This window comes from Heteronotia binoei, chromosome 9 (genome assembly GCF_032191835.1).
Source record: "Heteronotia binoei isolate CCM8104 ecotype False Entrance Well chromosome 9, APGP_CSIRO_Hbin_v1, whole genome shotgun sequence".
Taxonomy (NCBI): domain Eukaryota; kingdom Metazoa; phylum Chordata; class Lepidosauria; order Squamata; family Gekkonidae; genus Heteronotia; species Heteronotia binoei.
This window is the reverse complement of record NC_083231.1, coordinates 60222605-60243452: the sequence shown is the minus strand read 5'-3', so window position 1 is coordinate 60243452 and position 20848 is coordinate 60222605. Positions and strand designations below refer to the sequence as shown.

At 40.3% G+C, this 20848-nt stretch overlaps 1 protein-coding gene across 4 annotated transcripts in view; it reads right to left on the bottom strand.

Annotated features, from left to right (window-relative positions):
• SLC10A7 (solute carrier family 10 member 7) overlaps positions 1 to 20848 on the bottom strand; it is a 194858-nt gene that overhangs the window by 161668 nt on the left and 12342 nt on the right. For 3 of the 4 annotated variants that reach the window (XM_060246676.1, XM_060246678.1, XM_060246677.1), the window contains exon 4: positions 19093 to 19168. In XM_060246676.1, coding sequence (XP_060102659.1) covers positions 19093 to 19168 — 76 coding nt within the window. Of the gene's footprint in view, positions 1 to 19092; positions 19169 to 20848 lie in introns of those variants that run through there. The other variant, XM_060246679.1, reaches the window with a different exon arrangement.

Here is a 20848-nt window from a genome sequence, read left to right as displayed (position 1 = left end):
ATTTTTATTGTTTTAGCTGTAAATTTAATCTGTTGTGAGCTGCTCTGAGCCTTGCATGCAGGGAAGGGCAGCATAAAAATCCAAACAATAAATAAACACATCAGTGCCTATAACAAAGAATAAATGGGCATGTCTGACATTAGAAACCACAACATTCAAAAACTGGGGGGGAGGTTCATTTTAACCTTCCAGGACATTCAGTTGCTGATCTAAGAGTAGAAGTTCTTTTACAAAGGGATTTCAAAGGGAGATTAGAGAAACTCCTAAATTGCAACTGATAATGAAGCTCAAGACAATGCATCCTCCTGGACTGAACTGAGGCCTAAGTTTCCTGTCTTATTATCAGTGCTGATTTCTTCACACCTACTACCCCTTTGCATATCACACTTAATTCAATCAAGCCTGCTACTGTCACTTATCTGCCATTGTGGGACTGTGGCTCAGTGGCTGAGCATCTGCTTGGTTAGCAGAAGGTCCCAGGTTCAATCCCTGGCATCTCCAACTAAAAAGGGTCCAGGCAAGTAGGTGTGAAAAACCTCAGCTCGAGACCCTGGAGAGCTGCTGCCAGACTGAGTAGAGAATACTGACTTTGATGGACTGAGGGTCTGATTCAGTATAAGGCAGCTTCATATGTTCATTGTCATTCAACATCTGAAATCATTCCACTCTCCAAGATATAGGGACAGATGGACTTACATTCTAGCTGTATTTGAAGAAGCCAGCAGTGATTCACAAAATTTCATACCCCACCACAAATTTTGTTAAGTCTTTAAGATGCTACTTGGCTCTTGCTCTTTTTTACTGCTATGGACAGACTAACACAGCTATCCATCTTGATTTATTAGAAACAGTCCTGGAATATAAGAAAAAGTGAGCTATTTCTGCCTTAAAAGACCAAGAACACAACAGAAACCCAAAATACACACTTTTTTGAAAACTGGGTATATACATATAATATGTATTTTATTTAATTAGCTCTTAGATATACAGTCCACACAGATTGTAAACCAGGATTGGTACACTTGTTAGAACAACTGAACTACTGCTACAATTTATATTGTTAGAAATTAGCAATGGGATAAAGAACCAGTGGTCAACTTAGAACATTCAAACTGCTGTTAGCTTTGAAGACTGATGCTATGCATTGTACCACTTTGACTTTAAAAGAGGAAGAAATCAACATCAGTTCAGTTTCTTTGGTAAATATTTCCATCCTGATGTTCACTAACATTAGGAGTGATGATGCACAAGGAAATTATTTTTTTAATGGGGTTTCTAAACAACAGTGTAATTACAGCCCTATATTACACATTTTCTAATATATCTGCTATCTATACCTATAAGGAAACCCTCCTACTGACTTCCTTTCCTCATTTACATATCTGTGCAGACCTATTCTTTTTTCTTCCAAGCCCCTTTGCCCTTTCAATCATGAAGCATATTACTCCACTGTCAGTGCAAAGCAGTTCCTAACAACAGGGAACCCAGCTGGGATAGGAAGAGGGCAGCAGGCTCATGCATTAACATAATAATCCAACTGTGTTCCCATAGGCCCTTAGGGCAGACAGCATATTAGGTAGGCCTCCTGTGCAGACCCAAGTGGAAGCTGCCTTATCACCTGCCTATCAACCTGTGGCAGTTACAGCCAACTCAATAGCACCAGCTCCTGCCAAGCTGTGGTGCCCAATTACCTTGTGACAAAGGATAGAAAGCCATTTTTCTATGTCTGTTTAATGTACCTGACGCATTTCCTTATTTATGATTTGAATTTCTGCATAGTTTCCAGAGGGATTGACTTATTGCCTTTTGAAAGTCTAGAGGACATATTGCTGCATCTAGCAGAAATGAGTCCTTGAAATCAAATTCCCAATGCAAAGTATAGCTTTGCAGAATGTATCTTTCAATCTCTGGCTCAACAAATGAGAAAAAGGTGGATAAAAAAATAATGTCATCGATATTTTAAAGGATGAAACTATATACTGAAAACAGACACACAAGCCAATATTTACAATCTTTGATTTCCAGCAACCTGGCCACACTTAGTGAGATTTCTGGTAATGGACACTACAGCTCTTGAGCAATATATGACTCCTTCAAGCGTCAGAAATGTATTCTTGCCATTTCCAAAACAATGCATAGAACAGCATGTAGATACACAAACTTTAGCTACAAAGGGATGATTATATGAACAATAAGTTTTGATTAAAGCCAACTTAAAGCAGCCCCAACTTTCTAGAAATTACTGGTACAAAATTCAAGCAACTGTAGAACTCTACTGTGATTTCAAATATCACTGATTTATTCTGAACATGCTCCAATTTTAAAGTAATGCAAGAATTAAATATGACAAAGTGAGGTGATCAGTACAAACTACACATTTAGAACTCCTGAAGGAGGAGGGGGGAAATGCAGATAAGATAATGTATTTGCATTTACATTTGCTGTAAAAAAAGTGTGAGAGATCAAAAACCTTTGTTATCAGGAAGAGCATCTGTGTAACTACATTAAGAGATGGCAAAAGAAAAATATTTAGATAAAACAAGTAAGTCTGCAGGGAGAGATGGCATTCACCCAAGAACACTCAACAAACTGATCTAGAAAATGGTTGGTTTTTAAAACATAACTATGAAACCATCTCTAAATTCCTTAAGATTGGCTCATGATGAGAACAAACCATCAATTGCCAGGCTCACGTGCTTCCTTCCCTCGTTCCCTTTTTGTAGCCTGTCAGGGTCAAAAATCCCAACTATCACAACAGAAATAACAGAAAAATCCCAGCTACATTAGTGTAGGAGTCCACATTCACACTCATGACTAATAGCAGCGAGATGTCTTTGGTCTCAGTATGCCACACAGAGGGGAAGGGGTGGGGGGAGAATGCAAGCCTGGCAATTAACCAAGTTCATTCCTGTCATGAACAGACAGACTGAGGTTTGTTTGTGACATCTGATCTGAACCTAAAAATCAGCTTCCTTCCAAGAAGGTTTAGTCTTCAAGTTACTAATTTTTAAAAGACATATGCTATAGAGCAGACAAATTGGATACATTATGTTGCTTCTTTCTGAGAAAAATGATAGAAAACATTATTAGAATTATCAGACTATAGAACTCTTGATGAAGATCATCCAGTACACAAGAAAAGCATGGCTACACAAACCATTTTCAATGTGTCATTGGGCACATAGATAGGAATGACCCAGTAAACCTAGAAGAGAGGACGCCTTTTGATTACCTGAAAATACTATATGAAGGACTGTGGGACCCCTGTAAACAAAAGCCACATGAGATGGAAAATACAGTGAGGAGGGAAACTGAAAGAGCAAATGAGAGAGCTCTTACAGCAGTTGCCCTTTCAAGGACAATTCCTATGAGAGCTATGGCTGACCCAAGGCCATTCCAGCAGCTGCAAGTGGAGGAGTGGGGAATCAAGCCCAGTTCTCTCAGATAAGAGTCCGTAGACTTAGTAGGTAACTGCATTGGTCTGCAGCAGAAGAGCAAGATTTGAGTCCAGTAGCACCTTAAAGACCAACCATATTTCCAGGGTATAAGCTTCCAGGAGTCCTGATGGAACTTCTACTCTTGAAAGTTTATACCCTGGAAATATTGTTAGTCTTTAAGGTATGCATTCAGTCAGTGCTTTGCCAATTGCTCTGGCGACCGAATGAGCACCAGATCCATTTCAAGGTGTTGGTACTGACCTTTAATGCCCTATACAACCTGGGACCAATATATCTAAGGGAGCCCCTCTCCCCATATATGTCCCTTGTGCTTGGCATACCATCACTTACTGGTTGATCTCAGCCCAAAGGATGTCCACAGCCTCAGCCAGAGCCAGGGCCAGGGCCTTTTCTGCCCTGGCCTGGTGGAACAGGGCCTGCAGGACCTATTACAGTTTCACAGGGCCTGTAAAATCGAACTGTTCCTCCAAGCCTTTGGTTGAGGTGGTGGACACCCAATTATTCGGCTTCCCTTGCTGAAGCTTTTAGCTGCATACTGCCCACATTTACAAGATTTTTACTGTTTTGATTATGGCCTAGTTGCAATTTAGGACTGTTAAATGTTATTGTTTTCCTGTAGTACCAGCCTTTTGTTTTAATTATTTGGTTTAACTGTTTTAATGGCTTTGTAAAATTGTTGTTTGTGACCCACCCTGAGCCCACTTGCAGGGAGGGCAGGATATAAATTGAAATAAATAAATACAAGAGGACTAAATCTTGCTCTTCAAAGGGTCAGGAGCTAGAGGTGGTGCTTCCACTATTCCCAAATGCAGCACTTGCCCCTTAGTTCAGGAAAGTGGGCATGGCCCTTGGCTGGTGGGGCATGCAGTTGACAGGTTTTTCTCACCCTGAAACAGCTGTCACCAGAGGAACAGGTAAGCTGTGAACCTACCTGAGGTGCAGGCCTCATGGAAGTAAATGTGGCTCTCTTGGTTGATGGTAGTTGCTAATTTGCCTCTCCACAAGCAATGGAGCAAGTACAACTATTCTAATGGCAGAAGTATCATTATATATTCACTAATAAGCTAAATTCAGGGGCCAATAGAATAGTAGGCAAGTATGTGAATGATGCCAAATTACTTGGGGCAGTGAAATCAAATAGACTAAAGGACTCCAGAAGGATTTCTCCAAACAGGATGAATGCTCAAAAGAAAAAGGCAAATGGGATTTATGCAACGCAAATTGCATGAAGAAGAAAATCTTAGCTTCACATAGAAATTTATGGGATCTTTAACACTACAAATGATTTGTGGAATTCCCTACCAGCAGGTGCCACCACAAGCTTAGACGGCATTTAGAAAAAGACTAAATAAATTCATTTATTAGACTCCCCCTGCCAAGCCAGTAAAGATAAAGAAGCTACATAACAGGAAACCACCGACACCCCTGTAGTACCTGCCTTTTAATTGGTACATGTAGGGTACAAGTCTCTACAAACATAGAGGAAACTGAAGTTTTGCAACATCAACAACTCTTTTTTAAAATTTGGAGAAGGTTAAAAAAACCCCAAATGGAAAAACAATGTCTGTATAACAACTAAAAGATCAGGTGGGTGCCATGCAAAAGTCTGATGGGGCATGCTATTAGGGGAAGGTGAAATTACAGCCAGTTGTGCCTTACTTTCCCCGCACATCTGGTGCAGACCAGAAAGGTGCAGACTAGGATACAGAAAGAAAGCAGAATTGAAAGCAGAACTGAAAGCAAGGAGGGGGAAGTGGAACTTTCCCTTCCCCATGAGTCCTCTTCTTGTCAATAACTCAACACTACTGGGTGTCAGGAAAAAGGGCCTGACAAGGTTGTTTGTTCTGGTTAAGTGCTGTATACTCAGGGCCAGCTTCAGGGTGTCTGGCGCCCAAGGCAAGGCCCTGCCCCCCACAGCCTTCCTCCTCCCACCTTCGCCTGGGTGAGAGCCACGGTGGCAGTACAGCTCCTGCACCTCAGAGCATGTGCATCTATTTTCCTCTCCAAGGAGGAGAGGGTGTGCGGGAGGGCTTAAACTGGCACCTCCCGGGCCAGGCCCTAGGCAGCCACCTAGGGCTGCCTAATGGACAGGCCAGCCCTGTATATACTCATTCTGATTGGCTTGGATTATCCTAGTATTCTTGTCATTACTTATTATGTACCAATTGTTTTTATATTTAGTCAAATAACTCTCACCATGTATTCATATATTCAGGTATCTATATATATTCACTTGGAACTAACCACCATGCATTTTAACAAGTTTATTTTGTAACCCTGAACATTTTAAAGCATTAACCTAACATTAGTAGAATAGCATAGATGAGAGTGAGCCCACTCAAATGTGAAAGTATTTGGGGGAACTTTTATCTTGTCTCTAGAGAGACGGAGATGATCAGCAACCAAGATGTGTCTACCTTGGAATGCGTGACCTTGGTTGGAGAAAACATCAAAGTCTGAGAACCCAATCTGAATGACATCTGGCGGGAGGTTGAACAGGAGAATGTATCAGTTATCTGGTATCAATAAAAGACTTTTAGGTTTCGTTTTTATTTAGTTCTGGCAAGACCTCAGTCTTGCTAACGTTCTACAAGGCTGTGAGGTCCTATTATTTTCATTTATAAAAATAGGTCTACATTAATGCCTAATCATACTTAATTTATCTTGTTGAGGAAAACAAAACTTAAAAACATGCTTCCTATTCAGCCCTCATTATTCATACATCTCCAAACTCAAAGACTATGCCAGAGAACTGCAGGGCGCTTTTTATTTTACATCTCACATATTTTACTCACAATACATTGTTGAAAAGTAAATGTTAATTTGTAATGAGATTATGTTCCAAAATTGTAAGGGAGCAGAAATACATCAGGTGATCAGTTGGTTAAATGCGTCAAACAAAAAGGATGAATTCACAGCACACCCATATAGGCAGCTCATATGGAAGAAAAATGGGTGGCGTCAGGCATCTGAAGAATCCCCCCAGGCTATACAAATGCTCTACAGAGGCCTTTATATCCACATGGGATCCCTTCACAGCCCCATTTTAGCTACTACAAAGTAGGGAGGAAGAACAGCATCAGCTTTTGATCTTGTTGGAGAGATCAGCTGGAGCACTAAACATTTCAGTGAAACAAGCCTCTACTTGAATCACAACTAACTTTCAGTCACAGATCTCAATCAAAAAGTAGTGAACATGAAATGTGTCTGGGGGAACTTCTTTCTACATTTATTCTTACACAGAATAATAATTCATCTACTTCAATCTCTGCTAGACAGAAGGCAAAACATCTACAAAGAACCAGATGTCACAGGTCTAGCAAACTGAAGTGACATCAGCTACACAAGGCACATTTTGTTCCTAAATGGGCTTTAATCATACTATGAAGTAAACAGAATGTCCTAAGTGATTACAAGTAAATAAATAAGGAGAGTAGCCAAAACTCCAGGTGACCTAAGAGTCTCAATATGGCAGCGTTGTTGAAGAGATGCAAATACATGAATCTCATAATGACAAGTAATTCAGAACAAAGATGCTTTTTGCCTACAACTCCCATCAGCCCTAGCCAGCATGGCCAATTATGGACACTCCAGAACAAAGAGTTCTAGACACTCCAGAACAAAGTCTGAGTCCAGTAGTACATTTAAGACCAACAAAGTTTTATTCTGGGTAAAAGCTTTCATGCATGCTTCATCAGATACTTCATAAAACACTGACTGTTCTAAATGTACTTAAACACCAGTGGCAAGCATAGGCGTAAACTACGCGGGGGCTCCAGGGCTTGAGCCCCTCCTGGATTTTCCCGGCAGGGGCTAAGCCCCCTCCGGGCAACCAACACAGGACCTGGGGGCTTCCAATTTAAATTTTCAAGGAGGAGAGATCATTATCTTCAAAGGCATGAATGGGGTGGTAAAGTCCATGCGTGATTTTCCCCTCTGGGCTGCAAAGACGTTAGTGGTGTTATTGATTTTACAACCCCAGCTTCTTAGAAATGCTAATTGAGCTAAAACAGAATAAAACTTTGTCTGAAAGGTGCTACTAGACTCAAACTTTGTTAAACTAGTTAATGATTAGGGGGAGGAATAACACTGTATTGCTATGTTGCATACATATTGCTGTAGTATTTGCGGGTTCTTTTGGCAGATAGATATTTTGTGTCTTCTTCAAGCCTGTGATTGTTTACATTAATTTAAGTGGATGCTGAACCAGATCCTTTTGAAAATTAATGGCCCCACCAAGCCTTTTTTTTTTTCTTCTCAAAATGACTACATTCTTAAAGACTTGGTCAAGTAGGTGTGTATTGACAATTGTTCACCACCTAGGCATAGGGTTGCCAATCCCCAGTTAGGGGCAGGGGATCCCTCAGTTTGGAGGCCCTCTCCCTGCTTCAAGGTCATCAGAAAACAGCGGGGGGAAGGGAAGTCTGCTGGACACTCCATTATTCCCTATGGAGATCGATTCCCACAGGGCAGGGGTGGCCAACGGTAGCTCTCCAGATGTTTTTTGCTTACAACTCCCATCAGCCCCAGCCATTGGCCATGCTGGCTAGGGCTGATGGGACTTGTAGGCAAAAAGCATCTGGAGAGCTATCATTGGCCACCCCTGCCATAGGGTATAATGGTGAATTGATCTGTGGGTATCTGGAGCTCTGGAGGGGCTGGTTTTTGAGGTAGAGGCATCAAATTTTCAGCATAGCATCCGGTGCCTCTCTTCAAAATACCTTCCAAGTTTCAAAAACATTGGACCAGGGAATCCAATTCTATGAGCACATGATATGTATATTTGCAGATCTTAAAGTGACTATTCCAAAAGTGAATTTCAAAAACAGGCCACAGCAAGAGATACCACTATAACCACTGACCAACTCCCACCTTTTCCTGGGTTTGGCCCGGTCCATGGGCATTGTTGGGGGGGTACTCCCCAAATTTATGGGGAGAGAGCTTCTTCATAAATTCATAGGTAGTGATAATGGAGGCCCCTCCCTGTGATGTCACTGGCTCCTCCCTATGATGTCACTGGATCAAATGCCTCTGGCTGGGCCCCAGCCCCACCCCCCCCCACGAAACTGAAAAGTCTATGTCCCTGGTGGCGAGCACAAAATGAATGGGTGAATGGAGACTGTTCAGAGATGGCTAAAATCCCAAGAGTGCCACACTTGAGTCAACAGTAGGGATGGGCATGGACAAGAAAAATGGAAGTTCGTGGAGGTTCATGGTTTGTTAATTTAATGAACTACTAAGGACCTTCCTGATTTATGAACCAGTTTGTGGTTCATGAGGTCCATGATAGGCATGACGTGGAAGTAGGCTCAGGAGGGATTTAAATGCCTCCTGAGCTCAATTGCTGCACACCACAGTGGCAGCACAGCTTGAGGGTTCTCAGGGTGCCAGCCTGTCTGGCCCATGGATTGTCCCAATGGACTGCCTTAAAAAAAAAAAATCATGGTCTGTGGGTAGTCCATCAAAACCACAAATTCACAGACCAGATAAATGGACCATGAACTGGGCCCTGGTCCGTGATGAAATTAGGTCCGTCGACCAGTCGGTGCCCATCCCGCATCAACAGGGCTTCTGAATGCTCACAGGGAAGAGGAGATATTTGGGCCTTTTCAGCTGTGGTCAAAATGAGGGATCTCAGAAGTCCCCTAAAGACAGAAAGCTGGTTTCATATAGTTAGGAGCAACATGGACATAATTAACTAATGTTAAAAGAAATGAGAGCACTGTTGGAAGTGCAAAACTCTGAAAGAGAAATGGGCATATTTTATAACATTTTGGAGTAGGCATGTATATAAGAGGCACTCTTTAGAATTATGTAAACTGAGCACAATGTTGCCATGTTTGGGAAGACAATGTTCACATTTGTAAACACCTTTAAAGATCTAAAAACAAATCAAATTAAATTGTTTGACAACTGGAAGTTTATTGCGTTAGCTGTACAGAAACTGAACATCAGTTCAACTACACTGACTTCTTGAATTACATATACCTGGGTATGAATTCATATTGTCTGGAATACAAACTGCACACAACAACTCTGGTCACGGGCCATGATTCAGAGCTGCCATGCTCACTGTGGGCATTTTTGTATCATACAAGATCTTTTTTCCCTTATAAAAGGAAAGGAAAGGAAAGGTCCCCTGTGCAAGCACCAGTCGTTTCCAACTCTGAGGTAACATTGCTTTCACAACGTTTTCACAGCAGACTTTTTACGAGGTGGTTTGCTATTGCCTTCTCCAGTCTTTTACACTTCCCCCCAGCAAGCTGGGTACTCATTTTACCAACCTCGGAAGGACGGAAGGCTGAGTCAACCTTGGGCTGGCTACCTGAATCCAGCTTCCGCCGGAATCGAACTCAGCTTGTGAGCAGAGAGTTCAGACCATAGTACTGCAATACTGCTGCTTTACCACTCTGCGCCGCGGGTATTGCATAAAGCTTTATTTCCTCAATAAAATTTTGTTTCCCTTATGCAAGCAAAATTTTATTGAGGAAATAAAGCTTTATGCAATATTTTACTCTTTGTGTGCTTTTTCTTCCTGGTCAAAAGTGCTTATTGTTCCACTGTCTCATACATGGCTCAGTTTCTTGCTGAAGCCCATTTCCATTTATAGCCTGTTGGATCCTGGACATTGCCCTGGTTATCAGCTTTGTTCACTGGGGGGAAAACCCTACATATATCAGGTACCAATGAAATGCAGTGCAACAGTATAGCATTTGCCAGAGATCACCACCCACTTTTCTCTCCAGCCACTATTTTATTTCATCAACAGTCCGTGCTTTTATTATTGTTAGATAGGTTACAATAAAGAGAAGTAATCAAGGAATGATGAAATCTCAGAAACGTTAAGGGCTTCAGTTTACCCACACAGACCCCAAGCATCACTAGTAAGAAATGAAAGTTTAAAATGTAACTTATTCTTGCAGCAATGATCAGCCCATTCTGCTTTCCTTTAGTGCTGTTAAGTAAGAATGGGAGAGAGAGCAAGAAAGAAAATGGCGAAGCTGTCAAGTTTGAAACAGATAAATCAATTATGTCCTTTAAATTACTCTAGAGGGTTTTCCTACTGGGGTTTAAAAATGTCTGCTTGCTCAAAATTGTCCCTTAAAATTGCTCAACATGTATCAGAGGCAATAAATTGCAAATGCAATTTTACCCGGAACACAGCCACTCTTCCCCACCCCCACAAGTGCATATCAACACATTAACATGACTTTGTGTATAAAGGAAGAGAAGTTGCAGTGGTTAAAATGCAGACAACCAGCTCACTAATGAGGCCCTTGATAACAAAGACTGAATACACAAAAGCCAGAGAATACAGGTTGCAGAGCAGAGCATCTTGCAATCTTTGTTCTTTTTAAATGCTATTCACTATTCATTGTACTTTGTCTAATGCTAAAATAAAGGATAATATCAACATTCCTCCCAGGATAATCTAGGTTTTAAAAAAGCAATTAGATTTTAATTAAGAACAGGGTTGGGGGGTAGGGAGATGACTTAAAGATGTCCTGTTTGGATTGTTTCTTACAACAGAAAACAATTTATAAAACTGAATCAAGACAAATATTCTTTCTGAAATGTCTTGTTTGGGCTACAATAGATTATACACAGCAGAAAACAGTTTAAGTGATCTTTCTGTGTTTGCTCATTTCCACTAGAAAGAAGAGATATATACCACTCACTTTTGTGTTCATATTCTAAAACCTGAATCAACAAAAGGGTTAATTAGGGATACAAATTTTCACAGACTGTTAATAATGGGCATGACACACACTATGTGCCCATAAGTAATTCTCAGGTATCTTTGATCTTCACCCCCAGATGATTCCACTTGCCTACCATACCCTGACCCCTGGGACACTCTCCGAACCAGACATCTGGCTACTTTGTTGTTGTAGACTAATCTCATCCCACAAGAGTTCAAGAAATGACACCAGGCAAGGAGGAGGCTCCTGGCAAGGGAAAAAACATCACAGTTTCAGCAGATCCTGCCAGTGGACTGGCGCTTCACAATTGTCTTTGCATTTCTTAGTGGTTGTGGTCATATGGCCTGCTTATGCTCTGTAGGGGGTTTCTTTAACATGGCAGAAAGAGGGAGGGGGCATAGGAAACAGTTTAGTGCACTGCTGAGATCCAGTGATATTTCCAGACCACTAGTGTGGGGAAAGTATGGGGGAAAGAATGAAGAGCTTTTTAAATGATGGAAATATTACAGCTGTTCCTATTTCTCCTTTAGATTGTGTCTCGGAAATTTAAGCTGTTGAGGATAACAGGATTGTTAGTGATAGTACTTATTTTGTAGTGCTATGTTCTATGTGAGTAGTCATAAACACATTGCCATAGGCATGGAAGAACTGAGATTTCTTTTTGCAATGATCTATTTTTGCATTTGGGGGTACCAGAGTACAAAATGCATTCACTTAATGGCATTTGTGAGCAGAGCTCACACAGCTGAAACACATTTTTTCTTAAAACTAATTAAAGTGACAACTTAAAGAGGACTTCTAGTTTCCTGGAAAAAAAGGTGTTTATGTCATTCTCAGCTGACACAACCAGCATCTACTTTGTGCTCTGTTATCCATATCCAAGTGCAAAATGTGAAATGAAAAGCAGTCCTTGGATAACAGGCTCCAGAGTACGAAATGAATGTCCTAGAGGCAAGTTCCCTCTTGACTCATCTGAAGTCTGCATCTTGACTGACTGACTGTTCTATATTACACATGGAGAACACACTGATAAAAATCTGTCCAGATACAATGCTTTCCAACAGATCTGAAATCACGTTCTCTTTAATGCTGCAAATTTTTATACACACCAAGTTTTATACACTTATACATTACTATTTTTTTAAAAATCTGTTAAATGTTTGCAGTGCAATCCTAAATACAGCTACATCCTTCTAAGCGCATTTACTTAAGTAGAGTGAGAAGGGTACAACTCTGCTTAGGAATGCATTGCAGTTCGTGACAATTCTGCTAAATTGCTACTCCTACATATCATTAAAATTCCTTCATTAAAACCCTCTGAAAAAGATAGAAAGATACTAAGTTTTTAGTGGCAGGGCCAGGATAGTCCACTTCTTACCAGCCATCCAAATAAAATGCTTAACAGACTCAGTATAGTTGGGATCAAAGCAGATTCTCACTAAGAACATCTTCCATTCAAACTTTTTACCAGTGGCCAACTTCCAGTGTTAAAGCAAATTTTCTAAGATCTCAAAAATGAAAGCATATCATGAGAACAGCAGCTGCTAAGGCCTTAATAATCCAAATCTCCACAAAATCAGTTATTTCTCGTTTCCACTGGTGTGCAGAGAGACAGGGCTCTGAACTCCCCAATACCTCAGGTAGCACAGGTGTTCTCTGCCAGGAGCATCTGGCCTCTGCTAATTAAAAAGAAGACTCAATACTAACAGTTTTCTCCATATTTAGGGAAGAAATTTAACAAGATCAATGCCATGCTCTGCAAGCCCTCAATTACCATCAATAGCACAGTATGACAGATTCTATTTCTGCCCTGTTCCAAGTATCAACAAGCTTGAATTTACAAGTTAGTCTGATATTTAGCAAAATGAGAACTTTTTAAACAAAGTTTAAAATTAAATATTACAAGAAAGCGGTACACATAAGTCTTGACTTAGGAAAGAGTTTAATGAGCACTTGATTCTTCCACAGGTCAGATAAGCACATACAACATTTTAATCACCTGATGAATGTTCTGCTGGTATAAAAGGGAAGACAGGATCGACTTTGACCACAAAAAAGGCTTTAATAGATACCATGGGATCAGCATGGACAAAAGCCTTGTGGAAGAGGAGAACTAGACAAGACTGAGCAGAAAATTTGGCTGGATCCAACTTTATCTTTAAAGAAAATAGATGTTACTGCTCAAAATCATATGTATGTTTACTCACAAGTATATCCCAAAATGTTTAAAAGGATAACATCCTAATGTTTTAAAGGAAGATAATCCTAGTACAGACAAAGAAGAGTTGGTTTTTATACCCTGCTTTTTTCTACCCAAAGGACTCTCAGAGTGGCTTACAATTGCCTTCCCTTCTGCTCCCCACAACAGGCTCTTTGTGAGGTAGGCGGGGCTGAGAAAGTTCTGAGAAAACTGTGACTGGCCCAAGGTCACCCAGCTGGCTTCATGGGGAGAAGTTGGGGGTCAAACCTGTTCCTCCAGATTACAATCTGTGTCTCTTTACCACTACACCACACAGACACACAATCACAGGCGCACATACAATCACACACAGTTAAAGCATATCATCAATGGTTTAAATAAATGTAAGATACAGTACAGAAGTAAATCAGCCGACAGTCACCATAAAAGAATGGACAATCCTGTCTGTTTAAAATCTAGAAATTACTAACTCCAATATCTCCTAAACTTCAGCATGGCTACTGCAGAATTAGCACTCCTCTGACAGCTTGACTTAATTTTACTTCAGAAAGCCATTTTAAACATTAGGGGTTTTTCTTGTTTTGTTTTGTATACAGGGACTCACCATGTAGCTGCAATTGGCTGTGCAAATATTTGACATAAGTTTGGATTCACCATTGTGTAACCTATGACAACTTAACTACATTGGAGAGACATGAACTCAATTTCAAGTTTACCTCATGCTAATCAGAGAAGAGGAATTTATATGAGACAGTCATATCCCATATGCACCTGCTGGTTCTTCCCTGCAAGTGCTTCTTTTAGTTGTTGTCAAAGTGAATTTTCTTCCCAGTCCAGAATAAGACTGAAAATAAGCCCTGCTAGGGGGGAAACAATTGGGGGGGGGGGGGGGTACTTACAAAAGACACTTAACAAAACAAAGGATGGTGAAGCATCCCTCTTCCTACCCAACAGTTCTTCCCTACAAATGCCCACAACTCCTACATAAATAAAACCCAAATTTACCAATTGAACAAAACAGGAGTCAAGTTGCACCTTTAAGATCAACCAAGTTTTATTCAGAATGTAAGCTTTCGTGTGCTCTCTAAGCACACTTCATCAGATCTGATCCCCTTGTCTGATGAAGTGTGCTTGGAGAGCACACAAAAGCTTACATTCTGAATAAAACTTGGTTGGTCTTAAAGGTGCAACTTGACTCCTGCTTTGTTCAACTGCTTCAAACCAACACGGCTGCCCACTTGGATCTATCCATATTTACCAAGTTAACATGAGACTCTGCCCTTGAATAATCCTCATACTTGGTATTTTTATGTATATATACTAAATTAAATGCTATATCTAATAGTAAAGTGGTTGAGACATGTGCAGATGGTGAAAGCCACAAAATGGAGCAACCCACAGACAAGTCAGGGTCAGTCAAGAGGTTGTTGTGGAGAGAACTACTGACTTTGTAAATTAATAAAAAAACAGAAGAAGTAAAAAGAACTGAAAGGCCAGGGAAGGGGGAAATCATCCTGCTAATTCACCCAGAGAGCTCAGAGAGTCCTGGAAAATCAGAGAGGGAAGGGATCCCCTTGGAGTCCTTCCAAACCATAACATTCACAGGCCCACAATTTGTGTTTTTAATTTCTGGCACAGTTCAATATTTTAAGCCAACATAAGTGCATTCTCTTATACAATCAAAGCCTGCAGAACCACCAGCAATCCAAAATCTAAGCACATTAAATGGTACATGTTTGTAAGACAAAGTTTCTTTACAAACATGGGAAAGCTTCGAAACAAAGACTATTCTGAACCTGAAATGGAAAAGCATGCACTTGTTCTAGTTTTAATCTTGTCCTGTACACCCCAGTTCTAAGTGCTGAAAAGTTTAATGGGCTAGCACATATTCAGACTGCTTGCCCTTGGAGGACAGAGTGCTGGAGACTTATGATGTTCCTAGAGTATTTGCTTTATGTACAAATATACCAATTGAGCAGAGGAGGTACAGGCATTCCTACATGATAGGTGACCCACTATCCCATATCAGATCCTCAGAGAGAGAAAGAGATCCTGCAATCCAAGGAGCATCAGCCAATTCCAGTCACTGCATTTTGGTTTTCTCCCCGCCCCCCCCCCCAAACACACACCAGAACTGCACTTTTTTTAAAAAAAGACATATAACTTTCCAGGTTTTGGGGGGGAGGGGGGATGTCATGTCTTCTCCCTTAGGCCCTGAAGAGATGCTTGAACAGACCCATTAAGGTTCATTGAGGCTGGCTACCTATAGTCAAAAGGCATCATTGTTATTCCTTTCCTCATGGAGGCATACAGGATAGAACAAGCCATAATGATTCAGGATCCAGGCTCCTTACAATCAGTGTTCCCTCTTTACAATCAGTGTTCCCAAGTTAGTGTGAGCTAGCTCAGTTTTTTAGACTTCAGCTCATACATTTTTGTCTTAGCTCAGAAAAAATGGCCCCAGAGCAAGCTAATTTATGCAGTAGCTCACAACTTTAATGCCAGTAGCTCACAAAGCAGAATTTTTGCTCACAAAACTCCACAGCTTAGAAGAAGTATTGATTACAATACAATCTACCTTGTGAAACCTTTGGTTCTGTTGAAATGTAGCTAGTGGCAAAAATTCAGGTCTTCAGCATTACTACTTCTAAATTCCATAGTAAAATTACCTGTGCCCCCACAAAATCCTCAAAATCAGGCCACCCATAAACAAAGTAAGGATTTCTAGTACTTGGGGGAACTCCCCAGGCATACAGAAAATATGGCTTTATAAGTAAACCAAAAGAAAAAATGGGGAGAAAATGAATCTCAGCATGATGAAGACTAAGTATTCTCCAAGGAAACACTGACAGGAGTTGACAGACAATTGGAATTTGCCAGCTCAACTCCCTCTGAAGTTACAGAAGCCCAGAGGGGAAGACTGATGGGGGAGGGAACAATTGTTTATTCCACCCTCCCAGCTTATACACTCCTTATTTTATTTTTAATAAGCATTACTTTCTTCTGCTGTGATATCAGAGAAAGAACCATCCATTTTCAATGAACTTGCTCTTTAAATGGTATTGAATATTCTTAAACGACTATAATTTTAAAGTTAAATGATGAGATTTTCATTTGCTTTCCAAGCAGAAAGAAAACCTTTTTCAAATAGACTCCTGCTGCCTTGACCTTGGACTATGACTTAAGAGTTCACCACATGCAATAATTTTCCTTGCCCCATGGGGTTTGCTGAGGTTTCTTTTCAGAAAAGGTTTTAGATTTGAAGGCACTGCTAGATCTAAAAGTGTAACCTCTCTTACAATAAACATTGCCTTTTCAGCATGGAATACCAATAAAAAAATACAAGAATTTCTTCTAGATTTAAATGCATAACATAACCATAAATAGGAGTGTTCAATGAATATTTGTGATAACATCCATTACATCTTTCTGCCAAAATAAGGAAATTACCTAGATATAATTAACAAGCTTCACCGAAGAAATGGAGGAAGGATTGATATTGCAGCGAGCCAACTCCCCACTTGGGATTCTACCAGGAGCTGAATGCCACCCACCATCAGAAGGACCCAGGGTAAGGGAAACTGGGCTTGGAGGATGTGTGCCACAGCTCAGTTCTCTCCTGCTCTTTCCCCCAACATCTTCAGATTCAAGTCTAAAATGAAACAAGTAGTTCCTTTTAGGTTGGCTAGCTAAGAGATCATGCTGGTGGTGTGCTCTGCATTTTACACATTCTCAAACCCCCACCCCCTGCCAATTTTAAGAGAGAAAGCAGCCATCATTCCAACAACTCCCTTAACCCTTTCTGCAAGGATAAGGGGGCCCCATCATCTGCAGAAACCCTCCCCTCCCCTGTCCATCACATCGTTGCTGTTCAGGTTCCCAAGTTATTTGCGCTCACTTTATAGAGGGATTGGTAATTGAAAACTATCTTCAGTTCTCAACCAAGCCAACCTTGCAAGGAGCTTCCCAAAGACATTTTATAGGAATAAGTTGATATTTTAAAGTTTTTGCGTGCATCTTTTCTGATAGTTCAAAATCCTCAACGAAGAGCTGTTCTCCAACAGGAATTTCCAAAAATCCCAAACATCATTCCATTCTTCTGGCAACTGAACACACAGAACTGAAACTTATCTGTTACTTCTACTTCAAACATGTTGTTGCTAGCCTCTAGAAGGGAGACAATTAATCATGTACTCACATTCCATAAGACAACCTATCAGAACCAAAACTGAAATAATCTTCACTACTGTTTCAGCACACGTAAATGATGTCACTCACCCTTGGGACACTCTTGCAGAAATTCTATGTATTGTACTCATTTCAAATGAAGAGTAGTTCCGAAAGTGCTGAGTGTTGTTTGCTGTATGTGGTAAGTGCAAAGGAGAAGTGCTGGGCAATCAGCCCCTTTTCAGGCACTCACTCACCAACCAGCAAAAAATTCATTTACACAATTCAATTCATTTACATAGAGGAACAACCACTGCCTACCCCTTACTGCTATCACAGGAGGGCAGAACATCATATTGGGGCAGGCAAACCTTTCCCCCATCTGCTGGGCTCCTGCTCTCTACAAGGAAGAATCGTTCCTGAATACTGCTTTGCATTCTCTGAACGTATGTAAAAAGACACAAACTACATTTGAAAGATTTTGGCAGCATTCAGATGCCATGATTTGTGCAATAAGGTTTATCTACCAGTGTAAGTTTCAAATACTCATTTGTAAGTTTCAAAAACTCTGCTTCTTGCCTCTCCTACCTCCCAGCATCCTCCCCAATATTCTCTCAGTGGTCAGATGGCATTGAGAGGTGTCACTTCTCAACAAACCATTGGCCTATGAATTTGTACATCTTAACAAAGGACAGATAATACAAACTGTGCTAGCCTACACTAAGCCAGCTTTTTTTGCGTACATCACATCTAAACAGCATTTGCTCAAACCAAGGTTGATAATGACACCTGAGCACAGAAGTTTAAGAGAGCATGAGTGAGCTCAAGAGCAGTACTTTGAGTGCTATTGCACTCCCACATGCTGACTTCCCCAGAGGGTGCCAACTGTCAAAGAAGAGAAACAGTCTGAGCTCATCTCAGCACCACCACCACCTGCATCTCTAGCTTCTTTCCAATAGTATACTCTCCAAATCCAGAGTGGGCCTATTAATTGGGGGCCTGTAACAGAAACCACTGGGAATCAGAGGTTTCTTAATCATCTTCTCATTCATGTGAATTTGACTGAACACCAGTTCCTGCAAATTTAAAGGAATTTCATCCCCATGTGGGCAAAAAAAATAAGCTCTTTCTTCTCTTATATCACTGAAGTTTAACCTCTCCACTTGGAATCTGTTGTTTAACCTCTCCACTTGGAAGAAGACATCTGTCCCAAGAAAACACGAGATGAGATTATTTTTATGTAGCTGGCTTATAAGACCCATATTTCTATTTTGTCTGAAAGATTGTTAGAACCAGGTTTTTTATTGTAGGAAAAGGCCCAGCAGGAATTCATTTGTGTATTATACCACAACCCCTGATGTTGCCATTGTTTGATGACATCTCATTTGCATATAGGCCACATCTCCTGACACCAAGCCAGCCAGAACTGCGTTCCTGCTCAAAAAAAGCCCTGGTTAGAATGAATTGACCAGAGTATGGAACAATACTAATAGCATCTCCCTAATGGAAGTACTTAGTTCTGAAACAGTTTTTAAAAACCATGTTAATTTTTTAAAAAACTCACCTCATTTCCACCAACTGCTTTGGTTAATATCACCGCTGAAGATACAGGAGGTGGCATGCAGCCTACTGTCTGCAAACTAAGAGAGAGAAAACACACACAAAAATGTAATATTCAGTGCAATCATCAATCATGAATAAGCCACAGAGGAGAAAGAAAAAGATTACACTACATTCAGTAGTTCTGATAACACATATCAAAGAGCCCACATAAATTAATGAACAAGTACATTGCATCAAGTAAATTACTTGCTTTGCTGCACAATTCACAAAGGTCACTAGATCCCTTTCAAAATTAGGAAGCACCAATCTTTTGACTTCCCATACCATAAAGCAAACAGAACAGGAGCTACATTTATGATGCCCCATGGTAGATAAAGTATTCTTGATAGGGGGCAATACATCAGCTCTTATCAATACATTTCTGAGGCTCCTAGATCTTCTGAACCTCACATCCTCCTCACATCCCGGAAGATCTCTAACCATAAACTAGTATTTAAGGATAGTCCTCTTAATGGGGTCTGCTGAAGTGGAAAAATCAAAAGCACATTTAGCATTATTTTTCTTCAGTGCACTGAAAAGCCGCATTGAACCCAGGACAACACCGTGAGCACAAATCACATATAAGAAATAAAACTATGGAAGTACTCTTGTTTACTATTTTTTAGAAAGAGGACATGCACCAGTGACCAAAAGATTTTAAATTCCTGGTCCTGGAGAAATTTGAACCACACCTGTTTGAGGTCAGATGTTCAAAGATTACTCTTAAGTAAGGAGGCACATTGGATATTTACCTGGAAATCCTATGCCCCATAAAGACTTAATCAATTGGAATGGAATTTACATCTTTTTTGTGAGTACTTTAATTCAGGATAGAATTTTTTTAAATAGACCAGTGCTGATCTCTTTAAATTTAGGTTTGTAATTAACATCTGGGTTAACAGCTGTTGTTCATCAATGAGACTAGTTTATAAATGACTAGTGCTTTACAATGTCATTAGGAGAAGCTATACCAAAGAGAGAAATATTTGAACTTCAGTCATTATTATTATAGATTGTTGCCTCAAAAATTATTCAATATCGATATAATTTTTGGGAGGTGAGTGTGAATGTTTATATATACAGACTATAATATATACTGACATGTGAGTCTTATGTTAGAAGTTGATGTTATATTAGACTTACTGTAAAAATGCCTTTTGCATTTTGTTCTTCTATGAAGAAATATTCTCGGATGAAGATCACAAACAAAATGATACCATGATCTAGAAGCCACGTCATATGATATGAGGAAGATCTTCTGTGTCTTAAGGAACCTTATTAACCTTAACTGATACATATCAACAACTCCTTTCATGACCAAAGAAAATTAGCATCTTTGCAGCTCTGTTTTTAGCACTGCTCTTTGGATGTGGATAAGGTTCCATCATATTTAAAAATTACTTATTGTTTTCACTGTCACTAGCGATACAATGAACAGTAGTATTGCTTGTTGGACTGTTTCCTTGGGTACTTTAAGGGTTATAACTTTAGATGTATGTGAAAAATAGTTGTACAATTGTAATGCATATTATTTGAAAGATCTATTGGATATTACCAAGGCTTTTTTTTGTAGCAGGAACTCCTTTGCATATTAGGCTACACCCCCCCCCCGATGTAGCCAATCCTCCAAACGCTTACAGTAGGCCCTGTAATAAGAGCCTGTAAGCTCTTGGAGGATTGGCTACATCAGGGGGGGTGTAGCCTAATATACAAAGGAG